General features: G+C 33.8%; 1 protein-coding gene across 6 annotated transcripts in view; it reads right to left on the minus strand.

Moving 5' to 3' along the window:
• LOC141555648 (serine/threonine-protein phosphatase 4 regulatory subunit 1-like) overlaps nt 1-20,988 on the minus strand; it is a 65,320-nt gene that overhangs the window by 40,813 nt on the left and 3,519 nt on the right. For 2 of the 6 annotated variants that reach the window (XR_012486290.1, XM_074288681.1), the window contains exons 1-3: nt 2,320-2,523; nt 1,941-2,073; nt 1,469-1,575 (exon numbers count right to left, since the gene is read on the minus strand). Coding sequence is in view for 5 of the 6 variants with exons in the window: in XM_074288681.1 (XP_074144782.1) it covers nt 1,469-1,575; nt 1,941-2,073; nt 2,320-2,401 (322 nt within the window). In the remaining variant the exon portion in view is untranslated. Of the gene's footprint in view, nt 1-1,468; nt 1,576-1,940; nt 2,074-2,319; nt 2,524-12,151; nt 12,228-20,988 lie in introns of those variants that run through there. The other 4 variants (XM_074288684.1, XM_074288683.1, XM_074288686.1 and 1 more) reach the window with 3 other exon arrangements.

Raw genomic sequence — 20,988 nt, forward strand, 5'->3', positions numbered from 1 at the left:
GACAGGAAAAGATAATGATAAATGTTAGAGAGAATATGGGAAACCAGGACATTAATGCATTGCTGGTGGAGTTGTGAAATGATCTAGTCCAGTGGTCCTCAAATTTTTTAAATAGGGGGCCAGTTCACTGTCCCTCAGATTGTGGGAGGGCCGGACTATAGTAAAAACAAAAACTCACACTCTGTCTCTGCCCCTCAGCTGATTTGCCATAACCCAGCGGGTGGCATAAACATCCTCAGCAGGCTGCATCTAGCCCACAGGCTGTAGTTTGAGAACTCCTGATCTAGTCATTCTGAACAGCAATTTGGAACCATGCCCAAAGGGCTTTTAAACTGTGCATACCTTTTGATCTAGCAGTGTCACTACTGGGTCTATATCTCAAAGAGAGCATGAAAAAAGGGAAAAGTCCCACATTTGCAAAATGTAGTAGCAAAAAACTGGAAACTGAGGGGATGCCCGTCAAGTGGGGAATGGCTGAATAAGTTATGATATATGAATGGAATATAATATTATTGTTCTATAAGAAATGATCAATAGGCTGACTTCAGAAATTCCTGGAAAGTAAACTACTGCTAAGTGAAGTGAGCAGAACTAGGAAAATATTGTATACAGTAACAGCAAGACTGTAATGATTAACTATGACACACTTAGCTCTTCTCAGTAATACAGTGATCCAAGACAATTTCAATAGACAGTAGATGGAAAATGCCATCTGCATCCAGAGAAAAAAATTGAATGCAAATTAAAGCCTAATTTTCACTATATTGCTGTTGGTTTTTTGTGGTTTTTCTCCTTTGTTCTGATTTTTCTTTCCCAAAATGACTCATTCGGAAATGTTAATAACCGATTGACATGTATTAATAAGCAGATAGACAGAGTCCATTTTCTTTATACTATATACATGGGATTTGGAAAAAGAGATGAAAATTCCACTTAAGATTTACCTTCAGATGTCACAGATCAGAATAAAATAGGTAAAACATAAAAATCATGTCCAATAGGCATTGTACTTTGTTTCACACCCTTTATTGCTTCGTAACAGTTTAGCAAATCCATCAATAAATGAACAAACTAAACAAATAAAACCGGTATGTGCCTTGGCAAATAACAATATCATCATTTATTATTTTCTGAAAATCAGTACTTATTAAAATTCAGATAAGGTCCTCAGTATTATTTTTGAAATTAATTAATGGGAAAAAAGTAAGACCAAATCACAATCTCTCTGGGCCTCAGTTTACTCACCTATAAAAATGAGGAGAGTTGGCATAGATATTCTATAAGGTCCTTTCCAGTTCTTGTTCAATGATCCTATGATTCTAGTTTTCAAAGTCTAACTTAATGATTGCCTGAAGATTCTGAATAATTTAAAACTAATAAGTATAATTTTCAAAATGAGAATTTTAGTTAATCTAGTTAGTCTAAAATTTCAAGTAAGTTGAAAATTTATATAAATTATTTCACAAACCTGCATCTTCTGACAGTCTGACCACTATCTCCATGACAGTCAAGAAATCTTCCTCATTATTACTGAAATCCCGGAAGACATCCAACAGTCCTCTTGCAATAATCTGTCTAAAGAAGGAATATAATAGCTCAACACCATAAATAGACAAAAGATCATTGGGACATAAATGTTTATCAAGTAAATTAAAAGGAAAGAATACCATGTTTTAAAAAGATATTTCAACCTCAATTAAACAATCTATTTTCTAAATACTTAAATCCATTTAACAATATTAATTATCTAAACACCATGAAATTCAGGCACTTTTTATTTCCTATCTTATTAGGTAATTCGGTAAAGAACAAGCACAAAATATATATATATATATACAATTAAATGAAAGTGTGTAAAGGAGAAACTAAACACAATAAAATGAAATAATGAATTTTCCCCTGCATACACCCCCAATCTCCCTTTCCAGAGAGATTCTTACCGGTTAAAGATGTTATCACTAAAGGCATACTTTTCCAATCGAGCTAGTGGAGTCAAATTATCTTGTCCCGGAATGTCCAAGAAGGCAGTTATCCTCATGCTATCACAATCTGGCCCATAATCTTCAAACCCAACTTAAAGGGAAAGGAAAAAAAAAAAAATCTGTTTATCAACCATATAAGAAAACATAGGCAAGCCTGGTTAAGTGAAAAAGGGGTGCAGGGGAGCCTTTGCTTTGTAGTCAGGATGATCCTGGACAAGTTGCAGAGTGGCTATAGCTATGGACACTTCAGTATATCTTCTTCTCCCCCAGCTTTCATGATGCTGCTTTTTCTTTCTACCTATGACCTGTCCTGATTTATCTTCCTCCTCTGACTTACCAAGTATGATGCCTTCCCTCCAAGTTATGTTGGGGCCTCTGCTGTCTATAATTGCTCCTTTGTTGATATCATCTACTCTCATCCCTATGTAAGAAATTCACAAATCTAACAAGTCTAGGCCCAATCTCTTTCTTGAAAATTAATCTGATATTACCAAATACCTAGTTAACATTTCTACCTATATGTCCCAGTTATGTCTCAAAAATCTAAAACCAAACTAGTATTTTCTCCAAACCTATCCTTCAGAATTTTCCCCAGGCCCTCAAAAGAAAGATGTCATCCTTCACTACTCATTCTTTCCCACCATCCTAGAGCCAATCAGTTGTTAAAGCTGCCATGTCTATTTTCATAGCATCTCTTGTATATCATTCCTTTTCTCCTCCGGTATTGTAACTACCCTAGTACAGGCCCTCTTCATGATTTAAGGCCTAGAATATCGTATGTCAGCCGAGGGCCTAACTGCAATGGTCCTCAAACTTTTTAAATAGGGGGCCAGTTCACTGTCCCTCAGACTGTTGGAGGGCGGGACTATAGTAAAAACAAAAGCTCACACTCTGTCTCCACCCTTCAGCCCATTTGCCTTAACCCAGCAGCCCGCATAAACGTCCTCAGCAGGCTGCATCTGGCTCATGGGCCATAGTTTGAGAACCCCTGGAGTCTCTCCCACTTCGATCCTCTTCAACTCAGTTGTCAAATTGATCATCTTAAAGCACAGACCATATAGCACATTCAATAAACTCCTGTGGTTTCCTATCACTTCTAAGATCAAATATAAAATCCTCTTTGTTTTTTAAAGCCCTTTATATATCATCTGACCCCTTCTTACCTTTCCTGGCTGCTTATTATGCTTTATTCCCCCTTCAATATATTTTGTAATCCAGTGACACTGGCCTACTTCCTTGAACAAAATACTTCATCTCCTGACTCCAATCTTTTGAACTCCCATGCCTGGAACACTCCACCTCTTTATTTCTGTCATTTGGCTTCCCTGGCTGCTCTAATATCTCAGCTAAAGTCCTATCTTCTCTACAAAGAAGTCCTTCTCAGTCTTTCTTAATCTTAGCATCTTCCCTATGAGACTACTCCTAATTTATCCATTTATCCTGAGTATACTAGTTTATATATAGCTGTTTGCATGTTGTTTCTCACATTAAACTGTGAGTCCCTTGAGGGAAAGAACTGATTTTTGTGTATATGGCCTTCCTTTGTATCCCCAGCATTTAGCACAGTGGCTAGCACATTTTAAGCATTTAATAAATGCTAGATGATTAACTAATATTACTATCCTTCCCAAGTATTGCAACCTTAAGAGTCTTCCTTGATCCTCCCCCTATTCTTCAACTCCCATATCCAATCAGTTACTAAGTCTTAACAGATTCTACCTCTTTTAATTCTTACATCTACCCCTTTCTTGTCATTTATACAATGTTTTATCTTATACTAGTCCAGATTTCTATCAGATGAGTATAACAGCTTCATAACCGGTCTACCTCCAGTCATCCTCCACATAACTGCCAACTGATGTTCCTAAAATTCTGATCTGACCATAATGCCATCCCATGTCCCCTCCTCCTCCACCTATCTTCAATGTTTCCCTGTTGCCTCTAGGCTAAAATACAATTATCTCTGGCTTAGCATGAAAAGCCTCTACAATCAGACTCCCACCACTCTTTTATCTATCACTCCCCTTTATGCATTATTTTTGAGGTCCAATTAGCTTGCTACCTTTTTCTTGCAGGCAATATTCCACCTATCTCCCATTTCTGAAGCTTTGTACAAGATGGCCTCCACATCCTGAACAAACTTCTTGCACCTGATAGAATACTTAGCTTTCTCTAAAGCACAGCTCAAGTACTATCTCCTATACAAGATCTTTTATCTCTAGCTGTTAGTACTATTTTCTTCTTGAAATTATTTCATATTGCTTAGTATATATTTTGTATTTACTTATGAACATATTGTATCATCCTAATAGAATATAAGTTTCATGGCAAGATCTGTTTTTGTACTCCAACAAAAAGCACAATGACTTATATACAGTAGTCAATAAATTATATTTTGAACTGAAACACTTTAAGCCTCCTCATTTATAAAGGAGATGTTATGAAGAAAATATCTTCTAAGTATAAAGGATTATAGATCTGGAGCTGAAAAATCTTATTAAATTCAGCAGCTCTTTTTTAGTTTTTGAGAACCTCGGTCCTTAACTTTTAAGAATTCATCTAATTCATAAAGCATTTCTATCTTCCAGAATAAATGCAAAATTTATATCCATACTAAGATTGCTGTGTGAAGTTAAATAATGTAAGACAACCACAGCAAAACTTTATTTTAAAAAACTTTATTAAAAAATTTTACATATTATGTTCAAATTCATTTAAAGTGTTGGAAGAATGAGACAGGCAATTAAAAAAAAAAAAAAAGGTTTAGGTGTCTTTAAGAAGTATATGGAAAGTGCTACTATTGGGCTTATATCCCAAGGAAATACTAAAGAAGGGAAAGGGACCTGTATGTGCCAAATGTTTGTAGCAGCCCTTTTCGTAGTGGCCAGAAACTGGAAGATGAATGGATGTCCATCAATTGGAGAATGGTTGGGTAAATTATGGTATGTGAATGTTATGGAATATTATTGTTCTATAAGAAATGACCAACAGATGAATATAGAGAGGCTTGGAGAGACTTACATCAACTGATGCTGAATGAAACAAGCAGAACTAGAAGATCATTATACACTTCAACAATGATACTGTATGAGGATGTATTCTGATGGAAGTGGATATCTTCAACTTAGAGAAGAGCTAATCCAATTCCAATTGATCAATGATGGACAGAATCAGCTACACCCAGAAAAGGAACACTGGGAAATGAGTGTAAATTGTTAGCATTTTTTGTTTTTCTTCCCAGATTATTTTTACCTTCCAAATCCAATTCTTCCTTTGCAACAACAACAACAACAAAAAAAAAATTCGGTTCTGCACATATATATTGTACCTAGGATATACTATAATATATTTAATATGTATGGGAATGCCTGCCATCTAGAAGAGGGGTGGAGGGAAGGAGGGGAAAAATTCGGAACAGAAGGGAGTACAAGGGATAATGTTGTAAAAAATTATCTATGCATATGTACTGTCAAAAAAATGTTATAATTATAAAATTAATTTAAAAAAAAGAAATAACTTTAATCATCCTCTGAGTGTTGATATCAAAAGAGGTATTAAAAACAAGAGGTAAAATGTATATCTCAAGTGACTATCAAGTTCATGGAAGTTATATTGTGCAATATCCAATAAAAGAAAATTCTCTACCTGTCAACTATTTGTACCATGTAACATTGAGCCACTTCATGTCTCTTTTGTTTTTAATGTAGCTTAAGCTTTATTTTTTTCTCAATATTATTTTATTTTTTCAAATACATGTAAAGATAATTTTCAACCTTCATTTTTGTAAGATTTTATGTGCCATTTTTTTTTTTCTCCCTCCCTCCTCTGTTTCCCAAGATAGCAAGCAATCCAATAAAGGTGAAATGTGTACCAAAAAAAAAAAAAAAAAAAAAAAAAAAAAAGAAGAAGAAGTCGTCTATGGAAAGAAATTAAAATTGAAAAAGCAGAGTTCATCAAGGAAACCATGAAGAAAGAAGGATCAAGTGAATTTGGTTGCCAGCTGTTTAACACCCTCTGTTTCTAAAGATAAGTTATGGGGATTTGGACAAATGAAGGAGAAAAAAAAAAACACACAATATGATTTTTCCCCAATTTTTTGTTTCTAATATGTGAATAGTTAAGGGGAAATTTTGCATTTAGCTCAAATTTGTGATTTTATTTAGAAGTTTTTTTTTTATTTAGAGAACTATTGGATATATATATATATATATATATATATATATATATATATATATATATATATATATATATATATATATATATATATATATATATATATATACTATATACTATAAAACTATCCCTCTGAATGTTGGTCCCTCATCTGGATTATTTTCAATTACTTTACTGCTTATAACTACTTTGGGCTGAATCTGGATTAATTAAAGTCCAAATTTATCTTTGGGTTGCTGTTAGATAACTCATTTCCATGTACATATCAACATATAGTTCAAATAACAATCTGCTTTTCTAAACTACAGCTTGCTTGGGATTGAAGTGCAGGATGAAAGTGGGGAAAAGTAATAAAGTAAATAAGGAACAGAGCAGAGAACAAAAAAGCAATTTACAAAAAAGTAAAGGAAAAAACAGGACATTCATGAATATAATTTTTCTACTAATATGTATACTTTCTTGATGTGGTAATTTGTAATTATATATTTTGAACCCTCCCTGATGTTCTGATGGACACATGACAATGTTCTTTTGTTTATTTATTTTGCATTCCTTTTGTTTTTCTTATTCTATTTTTTCCAAATAAAATTAATTTTAAAAATATAGCAATCTGATCCCAAACTCTGCTTTGAGGGACAACCTACAATGTTTGCAGGCAAAATACAATGGGGATCTTGAATATTATCAAGCCCCATGGTATACAACAAGTATTTTCTTTAATAATAGAATCTTTTAAGTTGAGAAGAATTCTCTCTGAATTCATCTAGTCAAATAAAAATCTTCTTAAAAAACCTCAACAAGAAGTCATATAAGTCTCCTCCTGGAGCCCACCAGAAGACTCATCTCTTCTAAGGAAGCTAATTCCACTTTTGAACAACATCAATCACTTAAAAGTTGTTTTTTTCTTATTATACTTAATTAAAATGTTCCTTTCTGCAACTTACACTCAACAACTTCAGATTCCTAGTTCTGACTTCTGGAGTCAAGCAAAACAAGTTTAGTCCTTCTTTTACATGACAGGCCCAATACTCAAAAACTCAAAAGACTGCTAAATTGTTCTTTGAGAGGATGCATGGTAAAGTGGTTAATTCTGAACTTCTGAGTAAGAAAGATCTGGATTCTACCAGTGATCCTGCCTCTGATACCAGTTTATGATTGTGGACAACTCACTTGATCTCTCCTTCAGTTTCCTCATTTATAAGATGAATATTCTAACATTTTTTATAATCCTAAATCTATTCTCCTAGGTCCTCCTCAGGCAGAGGATAATGGGACTGTCATCTTGAGAAAGCTATTCACAATTTTGAACATTCTCCCTTTATAAATGAAACCCACGGTTAACCTTTTTAAGTTGTCTTGTCACAATGGTGACTCACATTGAGCTTTCTTTTAGTTCCGATCTTTTCCACATATATTATTAACAAGGTACCCTGACCTCCTGCATAAAATTGTACAACTGATTTTTTTAAACCCAAGTATAAGATTTTTACATTTAACCCTATTACATTTTTTATTACATAGGAGCCATTATTTTAGTCTTGTTTTGTCATCCAATATTGTACTTATAAATGCCAGTTTTAAATTATACCCATATTTAATAAACATGTCATTTATATCTATGCTCTAGGTGCACACACAAAAATATCTAGCACTGACATAACATTTTAAGATTTAAGATTTAAGGGGGCAGCTAGGTGGCGGAGTGGATAGAGCACCAGCCTTGAATTCAGGAGGACCCGAGTTCAAATCTGGCCTCAGACACTTAACACTTCCTAGCTGTGTGACCCTGGGCAAGTCACTTAACCCCAGCCTAAAATAAAAAAAAAAAAAAAAAAAAAAAAAAAAAAAAAAAAAAAAAGATTTAAGATTTAAGATTTGCAAAGTGGGGCAGCTAGGTGGCGCAGTGGATAGAGCAACAGCCCTCAATTCAGGAGGGCCTGAGATCAAATGTAGTCTCAGACACTTAACACTTCCTAACTGTGTAACCCTGGGCAAGTCACTTAACCCCAGCCTCAGGGAAAAATAAATAAATAAATAAATAAATTTGCTATGTACTCTAAAATTTTTATTTAATTTTATTCTCATGACAATAAACCTAGAAAGTGGGTGGTATTATAATCACCATTTTACCAATGAGGAAAGTGAGATAGACACAAATTAAAGGACTTGTGCAGTATCATACAGCTAATAAGTGTCTGAGAACAGATCTAAACTCAAAACATACTTGGCACAAAGCCAAACATAGAACTCTACTTGAGACATTCCTCTAGATTAGTAGTGTTCCATATGAATCACAGATCTTTGGATCCAACTGTACAATCAGTTTTGAATCAACTTTAATGATATATTCTAGACTTTTTGACAACAATTAAAAGTAAAGCTTACTTGTCTTAGAGAACTGAAGCATTCATTCTCTTCCCATTTTTGAAATTCAGGATTGTTTATCTTTCTCTACTATTATGGCTCTTCTCCTATTCTTAGTTTTTCAAAGCTCAATGACAGCAGTTCAGCAATCACATCTTTAAGAAGCCTGGGCTATGGAATCATGGGATTTAGAGTAGAACAGATCACTGGAGATTATCTAGTACAACCATGTCATTTACAGATAAGAAGACTGAGGACCAGAAAAGGTAAGTGACTAAAGATCACACATGATTTAAGGAACAGAGCTAGGATTTGAACCCTGGTCTCCAAATCCATTGATCTTTAAACTATATACCACTCTACAATTCATCTAAACCTGATGATTTGAACTCCCTGAGATCTTATTATTTATATTGGGTTTTAATTCCCTACCAATCATTTCTGTTCTACAGGCATTTACAGAACAACGGTTCATTCCACTTTCTATCGTCCACTTATAGTTTTAGTCATCCCTTTCAGTTGTGTCTACTTCTCATGATCCTATTTAGGGTTTTTTCCTCCAGCTCATTTTACAGATGAAACTTGAGGCCACCCTCCAGGCCCAGCATTCTACCCACTGCACCATCTAGCGGTCATTCATTATCATTGCCCTATCTGCCCCATTTGATAGTCTTTCTGATTATCTTTCTTCTGGCAATGGTTTTTATGTTTTACATGCACCAAGAGACTGCAGAACATTTTAGCCTTTCTAATACTTTCTTACAAGGTCATAAGTCTTATTTATCATATTCATCAAATTGTATTCATTATCAGGGTTGTACTTGCCTTTGCTTATACTTTTAAAGATGAATTCCTAATGCACAAGTATTTGGTAAATGTCTACTATTTGCAACACACCCTCCCAACAGCCTTTTAAAATAATATTCTCTTTTCTCCCTTATCTGCCTCATTTATATCTACACCATCAGAATTTCATTACTGAGAGCATTTTAATCCTCTGAAACTGATATCTGCTAGACTCAGACTCAGGGCACCTAATTATCCACATTTCTGAACTCTCAGAAATAATGTTATTCAAATATCCTTTACAACAGTCCCCATCTCTTACTCTGGAAAATCTTTAGCTCTTAAAAAGTTTTATTATTTATTTTTATGTTCCAGTTATTTCTGGATATATCCTACCTCCACCATAACAAAGAAAAAAATCAGTTATGAACAAATAACAAAGAAAAAAAATCAGTTAAGTATAAATAACCACCAATAGCCTCCCCTTCTTCCCTTACTAAATGATACAGTTAATAGACTGTTGGCCTTGGGAAGAGAAGATAGTGAATTAAAATCTGACTTGAGCTGTGTGACCTGGGCAAGTCACTTACCCCTGTCTGTTTCAGTTCCTAATCTGTAAAATGAGCAGAACTGAAATAGACATTAATAGATCATATTATCAGATCCAATCCCCACATTTTATAGAAAAATTTAAGGCCCATCTTCAATCAGTCAATAAGCATATATTAAGTACTTGCTCTGTGCTCAGGCACTGTCAGTCATTTGAGATACTTCTTCCCTACCCTAAAAAAAAAACAGAGCAAAAAAACAGTTCTTATACTCTAGGAGCTCACAATCTAATGAGGGAACTCATGATTTAATTGCTGTTAGAAACAATATTATTCCAAAAAACTTTTTTATATACTACTTATCAGTTAATAATATCATTAAAATATTTAAGTCACTTCTTTAACAATTCAGATTACAAAATATATTCTATAAATGTATACTGACTAGCATGTCTAAATTAGTAAAAAAAAAAAAAAAGATTATAAAATATTTCAAAAGAAGTAATTATTTTCAAGGAGCTAGAACTAGGCTAACTAAATATTATGTAATGGATTTTCTTTTAATTAGCATATTAAAACAATAGTATAAATAATGTTGGCCTATATTTACATTTTATTTATCTTATTTGTATGCATGGAAATTGTACTATTCAGTTATTTTGTTCTGTTTTGTTCCATGGGTGGAATATAGCCTTAGTCAACTCTCTTATGAACCATAAATTATTAGATAAGCAAAAATCACCTATACAAGAAAAAAAAAAACCCCACCACATTTCCTAATGTCACTATCATATGCAATAGACAGTACTGAATCCCCCTCAGCCAAATACTTAAAAACAATGTATCTTACAAAGGTAATTTTCATAGCACAAACAGATCATAAGCTAGGTGATTTGAAAAAAATTTTAAGACCACAGGAATCTAATCCCCTCATTTTTTACATATGACAAAATCCTGAGGGGGAAAAAAATAACCTGAACAAAGCAATATATACATGAATCTTCTGACTCCATGGATTTTTCTACTACACCATAATATACCAACCCCTATCAGAAAGAACCCCATCTGAAAGTGAAGTCTAATTTAATGAGATTCATTTATAATCATATTTATATTATTAGGCAGCTTATATTCTGAGCGGTTGGTTTTTTTTTTTTTTTTAAATATAAGTTTCTCCTACAGTTTAAATCAAAGGAAGATTTTTTTTTAATTATATTCTTTTCATGTGAATAAAGTCCAAATTACATTAAATAAGATTAAGATTTTAAACCAAGAATTAGAATAATTTAGAAGTGAAATAGATGTCTGAATTTTTTATTCTAGCTTTTAAAAAAGGTAATTAAGCAGGACCTCATGAATTATAAAATTGAACAGGAATGATGTCTACCTATACAGGCCCTGTAGATGTCCAAAATAAGAATAATTTCAAAGTTTGAAAAGTTAACACTTTGCAAAATATGGAAGAATTTTAATTTCTACTATTTTAAGAGAGTGCTAGCTTTAGATCAGTGCTAAATATTAAGCTAAATATATTCTCAGGATTGCTACATTCTTGTGCACTATTGAATAGTTAACACCTATTCTCTGAAACATCAGTAAATTCATGCCATATGGATACATTTGACATTTTATATTTTAAAAATATCAAAATTAGAAGTAAAAGATATATTTCAGCTTGTAAGATTATAAAATCAAACTTTTTTATGCATTAGTTCTTTCATTTATACTTGTGATTTTATCAGAGGGATATAGTTAAGCTGACATTAGTTTGTGACTTATAGACTTAAGAGTTACCTAAAGCATTGAGAGGTTAACTCTGTCAATATATGACAGAGGCAAGATTTGGGCCTAGATTTTCCTGAACCCAAGACATGTTCTCTATCCAACTATTATGATAAACTTGTTTTCATTTAATTGCCTACATGTGCTTAAAAAACAAAAAAAAAAAACAACCTACTTTTTAATGAAAACAATATAATTCAAGTAAATCTAGTTTATTTAGGAAAATCTATTTCTATTAATACTGTATCAAGATCTCTTATTTCCTAACAGTAGAAGAAAAAACTTTTAAAAGATTCTTCCTTGTGGAAAATATCAGTCTTTCCTCTAATAATTTTTGAGCACCAGCACATAAATTTTCAAAGTCACTGTTATAATGAAGTTCATAAGCTAGCTTTTACAGGCATAGTTAACTCACTTTTCAGAAATAATCAGAACAAAGCAAGAAAAAACAGGGCAAAACTTCAAGCATGAGGAATTTGGAAATTTAATTCCTAACTTCCTAAGAATCAATCATACCTTACTTATGACCAGCACTGTCCCCCATCTAATACACATACCTATCCACCATGTTTTCTCTCAGCTGTGTGACCAATATTCCCTTGCCTCTGTTGCATCACAGTTAACAGCTATCATTACCTATACCTCTAAGAGGATCACTCAAAGAAAACTCAGTTCAACAAAGGAGCATTAGAACTGAATTCCATCGCTATCAAATAACATAATAGTTTTAAACATTTGTCATTTATGTTATTTAAAGCAAAAGGCCTCAGCTTCATCCATTGGGGCCACTACACTGGTTCTCTCAGTAGACCTAGAAGAAGACACTTAAGAATAGGCAGAGGAAAGTCTCTTAGTAGAATAATGCAGAGATTCCTTGGGGTGTGCAAATCCTGAGGCTATCCTGTAAAAAATTGGCAAGAGGCTAGGTCAGATCTTCAGCCCTTGGCTCCCACAACTGCCTTTTGTTATCTAGTGACTGAGGTTAGAAAAGAAAATTACTAATTGATTGGGATTCTACATCTCAGTCTTTATTATTTCCTTTCTTTCCCTACCTCCAAAACATCTGTTCCTGTTTCCCTTGCAGCTCAATGTAAAACAGTCAGCTTTTGTCTCCAGAAGAGGCAGAATCAATATAATATCTTCCTTGGGCAGAAGCAAGCCCATTCTTCAAATCTCAGGATTGTTAGGGAAAGAAGGATTGTAGTCTCCTCTTTCATCCCTGTCTTACATAAAGAAAAATATATCCTTTCTTACCAAGAAAACCTTGCTATATATGTACCCTTGACCCCATTCTTTTTTCTAGATTTTCTCCTACATGATTCCTACTAACCTTCAATATTTTCTTATCTACCAAGTACTTCTCTGCTACCTACAAATACCCCAAATCTTCTCCTTAAAAAAACTAAAAAAACAAAACAAACAAAGAAACAAAAAAATAATTTGATCTGATCATCCTGGCTATTGTTTTCTCTCTCTCACCTCCCTTTTTCTGGCTAAACACCTTTAAAAGATTTATAAATGTTTCCATTATCTCATCTTTCCTCTCTCTTAAACTCTAATCTGGCTTTCAACCTCTTCACTCAAATGAAACTGCTCTCTAAAGTTACTAGGGATCTCTTACTTGCTAGATCTAATGGTCTTTTCTCAATCTGCTTCATTCTTGACTCTTGTGAAGTCATAAACACATCTTCTCCTGAATATTGTCTTCTCTCTAGGATTTCCTGACACTGAAGTCTCCTGGTGCCCCAACCACTCCCTCACTTTACTTTGCTGAAAGTTCATTTAAGTCATATCCACTAACCACAAGAGTTGTCTAAAGGTTTCTATTCTCTCAATACCAGATCTCTTTTGATCTTAGTAAATGGATTCAATTATCATTTCTATGCACATAAATAATTATTTATTCAGCTTTAACTTCTCTTTTGAGAAGTCTTGCATAAACGACAGTACTGAATATCTAAAATTGATTAACTCTTTACACAATTAAAAAAATGTTTTATTGGGCAGTTAAGTGGTACAGTAGACAGAATCCTGGAGTCAAAAGGACCCAAGTTCAAATATGACTTCAGACACTTGCAAGTTTTGCAACTCTGGGCAAGTCACTTAACCCTGATTGCCAGAAAGGAAAGAAAGGGCGGAGGGAAGGAAAGAGCAGAAAGAATGTCTATCAATTTACATATATAATGAGAACATATGAGCTTATTATTTTGTATGTTATTAACTTGCATCTTATAAGACTTCTCACTCTCTTACCTCCCCCATCCATAGTTTTGCTAATGCCTCTTGATTTTTACCTTTATTATATCTCTTGCATAATGTCTTTTTCTGCTCTGAAATTATCACCATGTTGGGGCAGGTTCTCATTACCTCAAATCCAGACTAAGCCTGTTGCTTGGTCTCCCTGCTCCAGTCCTCCCCCCCTTATCATCTGTGAAATTGCTGTTCCTAAATCAGAGGCTTCTTGCCCATTCAATAAATTCCAATGGCTCCCTAGCATCTCCAGAATCAAACATGATATTCGTTTGGCATTCAAAGCCTTTCACAACTTGTTTCCTCCCTATCTTTTCAGTCTTCTTGGATTTTAAATTCCCCTATATACTTATCTGTCCAATGCCATTGATCTACTTGCTGTTCTTCACTCAAATAGCATCTCTAGAATGTTTTTCCTCTTTATCTCCAACCCCTAAGTTCTCTTTCAAATACCAGATAAAATCCTACCTTTCCCAATCTCTTTAAATTCTAATGGTATTATTTCCAATTTAACCTGTATATAGCTAGTTTGTACATTGTACACTGATATTTATATGTTGTCTCCCCATTAGACTGTAAGCTCCTTGTTAGCAGAAATTCTTTTATTTTTCTTTGTATTCCTAGCACTTAGCACAGTGCCAGGAATAAATATTTTCTGACTGATTTTATGTTTTGAGTTATTTTCATGTTCTCACTCCCAATGAATGAGAGGTCTCAGCACACTAAGCAGTTCCTGGCACATATTAAATACTTAAATGCTTGGTGACAAATGAGAATCTCATATCTTCTTCATATAAAAAAGGAGAGAAGCTAAAGAGTACACTTTAGATTGCTACATCAAATCAGAAATTGATCTTCAGTATTCTACTACTGAATTACCATTTAATTGGTCTCTAAGGTTCCATCCAACTTTAAATACTATCTGAACCTATAAAAAACAATGAAGCTTTTGATAATCTACTTACTTATTTTATCAAAGAGTTCTGCAAATAAACCTAATTTAAGTTCATCTAAACAAAGTGTTATTCAAAGTTCAAGTTAAAATAGCAAAAAAAATAAGGCACCTCATATCAACCAAAGTCTTTAGCAACAAAAATAATAGAAACAAAGGTGTACTATTTTTTTAAAAGATTCACTATCTAAATACTTATTTTTTCTCTAAATAATTCAGAGCTCAAACAGCACAGGTCTAATATAATCTCTTCAGCAATAAGTTCCATATTGTCACCACTCACTTTCAAAAGGCACAAAACAGATGAAGACTTTGTATTGATAACTACATTGTATTGGAAATGACATATACATAATAGCATGCTCTATTTATATTCAAAGTATTGTTTAGAACAATGCCCATCAGATAAAAAAACTGAAGTTCAGAGAGTATTACAGGAAATAAAAAGGCAGACCCAAACCCAAGTCTTCTGAAGCTACAAAGTCAATGTTCTTTCCTCAATACCATTCTTGCCTCTCACAGTATGTAAAATAATTTTAGACTAAATGACCTTTAAAGTGTGTGTGTATATATATACGCACACATACACACATACACATAAATATGTAAAATATATGTATTCTCAGTTTATGAGATGGTCTTCCCAACTCCCAGTAGAATGTGATCAACTTAATTGCAGGCACTGTTCTGTTTTTGTCTTTGTATCTCCTATGCCAGGTAAGTAGCAGGTGATCAATAAATGCTTTTTAAGTTAAAAAAAAGTATCACCAGTCTGGCTCTTGTTCTCCATGCTATTCTATATAAACAACTTTTAAAAATATTTCTTAAAAAAAAAAAAAACTAAACATCTCTGATGTGAATAACAAACAGCATGACATATGGTATTTTCATGTTACAATTCTTTATTTACTATAGATGGCTATTACTATCTCAATGCATGGTTATGGCTATTTATGCCAATTCAATCCATGATCAACAAAAGAAATTTAGAAATTTCCACACTATTCAACTTCATTAATGTGTAGTTTTGGACAATGAATCCAAAGCTTAAGATTATTTATAACTCAAGACTACTGGTGAATAGGAAACAGACTCAAGTTACTTGAGATCTAAGAACTTGGAGGGTTTAAGTAGTTTCAAACATGATATGATCCCTGTCTATATGCCGTCAGGAAGGTGGGAAGTGGAGGGAAAGAAATAAGGACTATCAGGAGACTTGTTATTGTTCAATAGGGATAGATTCTTTGTTACCCTACAGACCCTAGCACTACAGGCCATTCTCTCCTCTGCTATCTCTGAAAGTCAGTTCAGGTTCTTGTTTGTTGTTTTCCATGACATTAACCATCCAATCCTTTGCTGTTCCCTTTTCCTTTTGCCTTCAATCTTTCCCAACATCAGAATCTCTTCCAATGAGTTCTATTTTCTCATTAGGTCAAGCCAAAGTATTGAAGTACCACCTTGATATATAATATAAGGAGATTACCTAGTCGCTAATAAGTGAACATCATCACTCTGAATATCCTAATATCTCTCCAGCATATAAGGCAGCATATAAGAGTTTTATAAATTAAGTGTTGCTAAGTAAAATAACAACTATTTTTATTTTGTTTTCCTACTGTTTCAAAAATTTGAAACAACCCTACAATAAGGAATGCTGTCTGCAGATCTAAAAAAGATTTTCATTTTAGCTCATATCAAAAATCTAATGAACAAAATTAATCTAATGACTAACGATCTTGACAAAATCACTAAAATCTTTCAATTATGGAACAGAAACTCTTTAAATGACCAAACAGAAACTTTCCTATGAAGAATAAGAAATTGGCACCATAAGCAACAATTTACACTTTTTTCTCAGATGAGTTAGGCCATTCTAAATGAAGAGTTCTATTCCTAACACTTTTCTTAAAAAAAAAAAAAAAAAAAAAAAAAAAAAAAAAAAAAAAACACTTTATCTGTAATGAAAAGAGTCCATTTAATACTACTTTTAAAACAAATGGAAAATTTCAGGAAATTGTCAGTATCTGGTTTCCTCTTGGAATTAAAATATATAGTGCAAAAAAAGTAAAAGGAAGACAATGGAAAATTTGACTTCTTATAATGCTTTGGTCATTATTACCTTCGTTTTAATAGAAGATGGTTTGCCTCTGTGGAGGTAAGGAAGAGGGAAGGAAAGAAAGTAAATGAGAAAAGATTCAGTAGTTAGCCCAGAGGTGTCACTAAGTCAAAGTTGAGGTGTAAAACAATTCAAGACTCTTAACTAAACCTATCTTAACTCCAGATGCTTTTCATTTGATCAGAACATGCAAGGATTTTAAACAAATGGAACATTAGATTTGTCTACCATTTTTATGTCCTTCATTTATTCTAGTTCAATAGATTTAGAAAATAGGTAGGTTCTGCTTTGCTAAGTGGATTTAAATTTTTAAAAAATTTATTTGATTCCACTTTCAGGAAAAAAAAAAAAAAAGGACTCAGCTCAGGATTTGAATTAACATAGTTCATTATTGTTCTTGGTTAATAGTTCAGTTCAAGCTCCCCTAAATAGAATAAAAATGAATCACAGAATTTACAGCTGAAAAAATTCTTAAAATAAGTTACCTAATCTAGAGGTATCAAATTTGAAGACCATGTGCCCACAAAACTTTCTAGTGCAGCCTGAACTATATTAAAATGTAATTGAAAGAGGCAGCTAGGTGGCACAGTGGATAGAGCACTAGCCCTGAAGTCAGGAGGACCCGAGTTTAAATTTAACCTCAGACATTTAACACATCCTAGCTGTGTGACCCTGGGCAAGTCACTTAACCCCAATTGCCTCAGCCCCCCCCCCCAAAAGTCTACAAAATGTAAATGGGAAATATTTAAAAATTAAAAAAAAAAATACAATGCAAAATAAATAATGTTAATTTGTGGTTTTCTAAGTTCATATGTGGCCAGTAAAAATCCATTTCTATTTGAGAATACTACCAAACCAATTTTACATTTATTTTACGAATAAAGAAAAACAGTCCAAGAGAGATAAGAGCTTGCTCATGTTTATATAGATAATACATAAAATGTGTAGATTTAAAATTGGGTCCTCTGACTACAAATTGTGGGAATTGAGTAAATCACTCTGACTTCATCTTGTTATTCAATTCTGGATTTAACTTAGTTCCCTTTGGATTCAATGATGGATCTAGTCCAATTTCTGTTTTGTGAGAAATCTGTATTCAATTAAGGGAACTGTGAGAAAATCATTGAATTTTTGGAATATATCTCTGTGTGGCAGAAAAGCTAGGCTATCTGTTTCTTAGAGACTCTTCACTAAATTATGCTAACCCGAAAACCAGTCAGATCCAAAGATTGTTGTAAGAACTTTCCCACATTCATACATTTCAAGCAAACCAAATATCTTATCTGAAAACTAGTCCTGTATTGGTCAATGTTACATTTTCCTTGTTCCTTTGAATGAATATAGACACTTCAAGGAGAATGAGGCACCTCTTTTTCTGATTTTGGAAACTGCATCTGATCCCTCTCCCCTCTCAACTCTTGAAATTCATTTATTCCCCCTCCCAACTCCAAAAGCCCCTAATCTTTCCTCCAATTAGAAATCAGGTTACTTAATCTTGAATCTTGATTTATAGCCTCCTAATTGTTTTCTTTTATCAAATAAAAATCTGACTCCCTTTGTATGAAAGATCCACTGCCAAGCAAAGGAGGCTGGGTACCTGATTTGTTCTGCAATTGGCAGGACATAAACTGATATTCTGAGAAACTTGAACCTTTATCTTTTCAGTTATTTCAGGTTTCATTCACTACAAAATTCAATTCTCTTTCAACCATTCCATCAAAATTCCTTCTCTTACCTTCTTTTCTTTCTATACTCTATATACTATGTTCCACTCTTCCTTTTCCCATGATCTCACCTATTTCTATGGCTTCAACTGTCCTATCTATGAAGAATGCACTTTTCTTCATCTTAACTTTCAATTCCTCCACAGAGCTTCAGGATCCTAACTGCTGGCAAATCAGTCAATAAACATTTATTAACCTCCTACTATGCACCAGGCATTGTGCACTGGGATACAAAGAAAGGTAAAAGACAGCCCTTGAACTCAAGGAGTTCAGTCTAATGAGAAACACTTAAACAAATATGTATAAACAAGATTATAGGAGAAATAGGAAATAATCAAAAGAGGAAAGGAATTAGAATTAAGAGGGATTTGGAAAGGCTTCCTATAGAAGGTGAGACTTGAAGGAAGCCAGGAGTTGGAAGTGAGGAAAGAGCATTCCAGGCAGAGAGAGAGAGGGAAAAAAATACCCAGAGAGAAGGAACTTGCTCAAAGAACAGCAAAGAGACTAACACCTTTGGATTAAGCAAGGGGAGTTGGATTGTGAAGGGTTTTGAATGCCGGAGGATGTAACTGATTCTGGAGAAGCTTGATAGCCATGAAGATTGATGAGTAAGGGAGTGACATGGTTGAACCTGGACTTCAGGAATATCATTTTGGTGGCTGAAGAGACATAAACTGGAGTGGGGAGAGATGTCACAGGCAGATAAAACCCAAAGACTATTGAAATAGTCCAGCTGGAAGAGATACAGGCATGCACCAGGGTGATGGCAGTATTGGGGGAGAGGGGGAGAGACGACATTTGGTTGTAAAGGAGAAATCAATAGCCTTGGCAACAGAAGAGGGGCAAGCAATTGTGAGGAGTTGGCACTTAGGTTGTAAGTCCTGGAGACTAGAAGGATGTATAAGGAAAGTTTGAGGAGAATTGGTTGAAAGATAATGAGTTCAATTTTGCATATGTTGAATTTACAATGTCTTCTGGATAACCAGGTCCAGTTATCTGTTAGGCAATTGGAGATAAAAGCCTAGAATTCAGTAGAGAGTTTGGGTTGGATAAATAAATTTGAGAATCATTGGCATTCAGATAATTGAATTCTTGGGAGCTGATGAGATCACCAAATAAAATAGTATAAAACAAAATCATCTTAAACTGTGGGTTTCATAACTGAATGGGAGTGGTTGCAAAAAATTTGATTTGATCAGCAAACATTTGATTTGCATTCTCTAATTTATATAATTATATACCTGGGGTCAAGAAAAAATTTCTCAGGAGAAAAAGGGTCACAAATAGAAAAAGTTTAAGAAACCCTGGTACAAAAGGACAAATGAAGAGAGCCTAGGCCTGGGACACAGCCAATGCAATTGCTCAGAGTTGGAAGATGGAGTCTTGTATGAAGAGCAGCACAAAGTCCAATGTTACTGGACTGAAAAAAATTTGGGGGGGGATATAAAATGTAAGAAGAAGAGAAAATAGAGCAGGGACAGGTTATGAAGGGCTTTTATAATTGATCCTAAAAACAAAAGGGTGCCATTAAAACTTATTTAAGGAATTGTGGAAATGACATGGTCAGCCCTGAGCTATATATAGAAAGATCACTTTGTCAGATGAGTAGAAGATGGCTTGGATCTAGAAGATTGTGACAAGAAGACCTATTGAAAGCACTGCTGACAACTCAGATTCAATCAACTTATAATGTCCTCCCTTTCCCCAAATCTTCTATTTCTGATATCACCACTACCATTCCAGTTAACCAAGCTCATAACAAGGTATGTTTTATTCTTCCTTCATCAGCCCCTACCTACATTTAATCATTTGTCAAGTAAAATTGATTCTATATCTGAAACATATTTCTATAGGTAATCTCCTTTCCAAAATCACTACAATCACTCTTACTTCTTCATTTGTAAATTACAGTAATTGCCTTCTGTTTTTCCTTTCTTCAATCTCTTTCCTATTCAAAGTCTTTGAAATTAATGATCACAGTCTTCATAAGGCAATACTTTGATCACATTTCTCAAATACTCTAATTAGTTTATCTCAGAATATTAAACAAAATATTCTAATCTTGATTCAAGATCTCCCACAATCTGACTCCAATCTTTCTCTTCAGTTTTCTGTTATATTACTCCCTTGTATGTACTCAGTGTTCCAGTCAAAATGTGATACTTGGTCTTTCACCCATCACATCTATACTCCATTTTTAGGTGTTTCAGCAGCTCTAGTCCAGTCCCCTCCCTAATACTGCTTTCTCTATAAACACCTTCTTTTCAGCTCTAACTGAAAATAATTTTTCTCATCACATTTCTCACAGCAC

Source organism: Sminthopsis crassicaudata, chromosome 2, assembly GCF_048593235.1.
Source record: "Sminthopsis crassicaudata isolate SCR6 chromosome 2, ASM4859323v1, whole genome shotgun sequence".
In the NCBI taxonomy this organism is placed as follows: domain Eukaryota; kingdom Metazoa; phylum Chordata; class Mammalia; order Dasyuromorphia; family Dasyuridae; genus Sminthopsis; species Sminthopsis crassicaudata.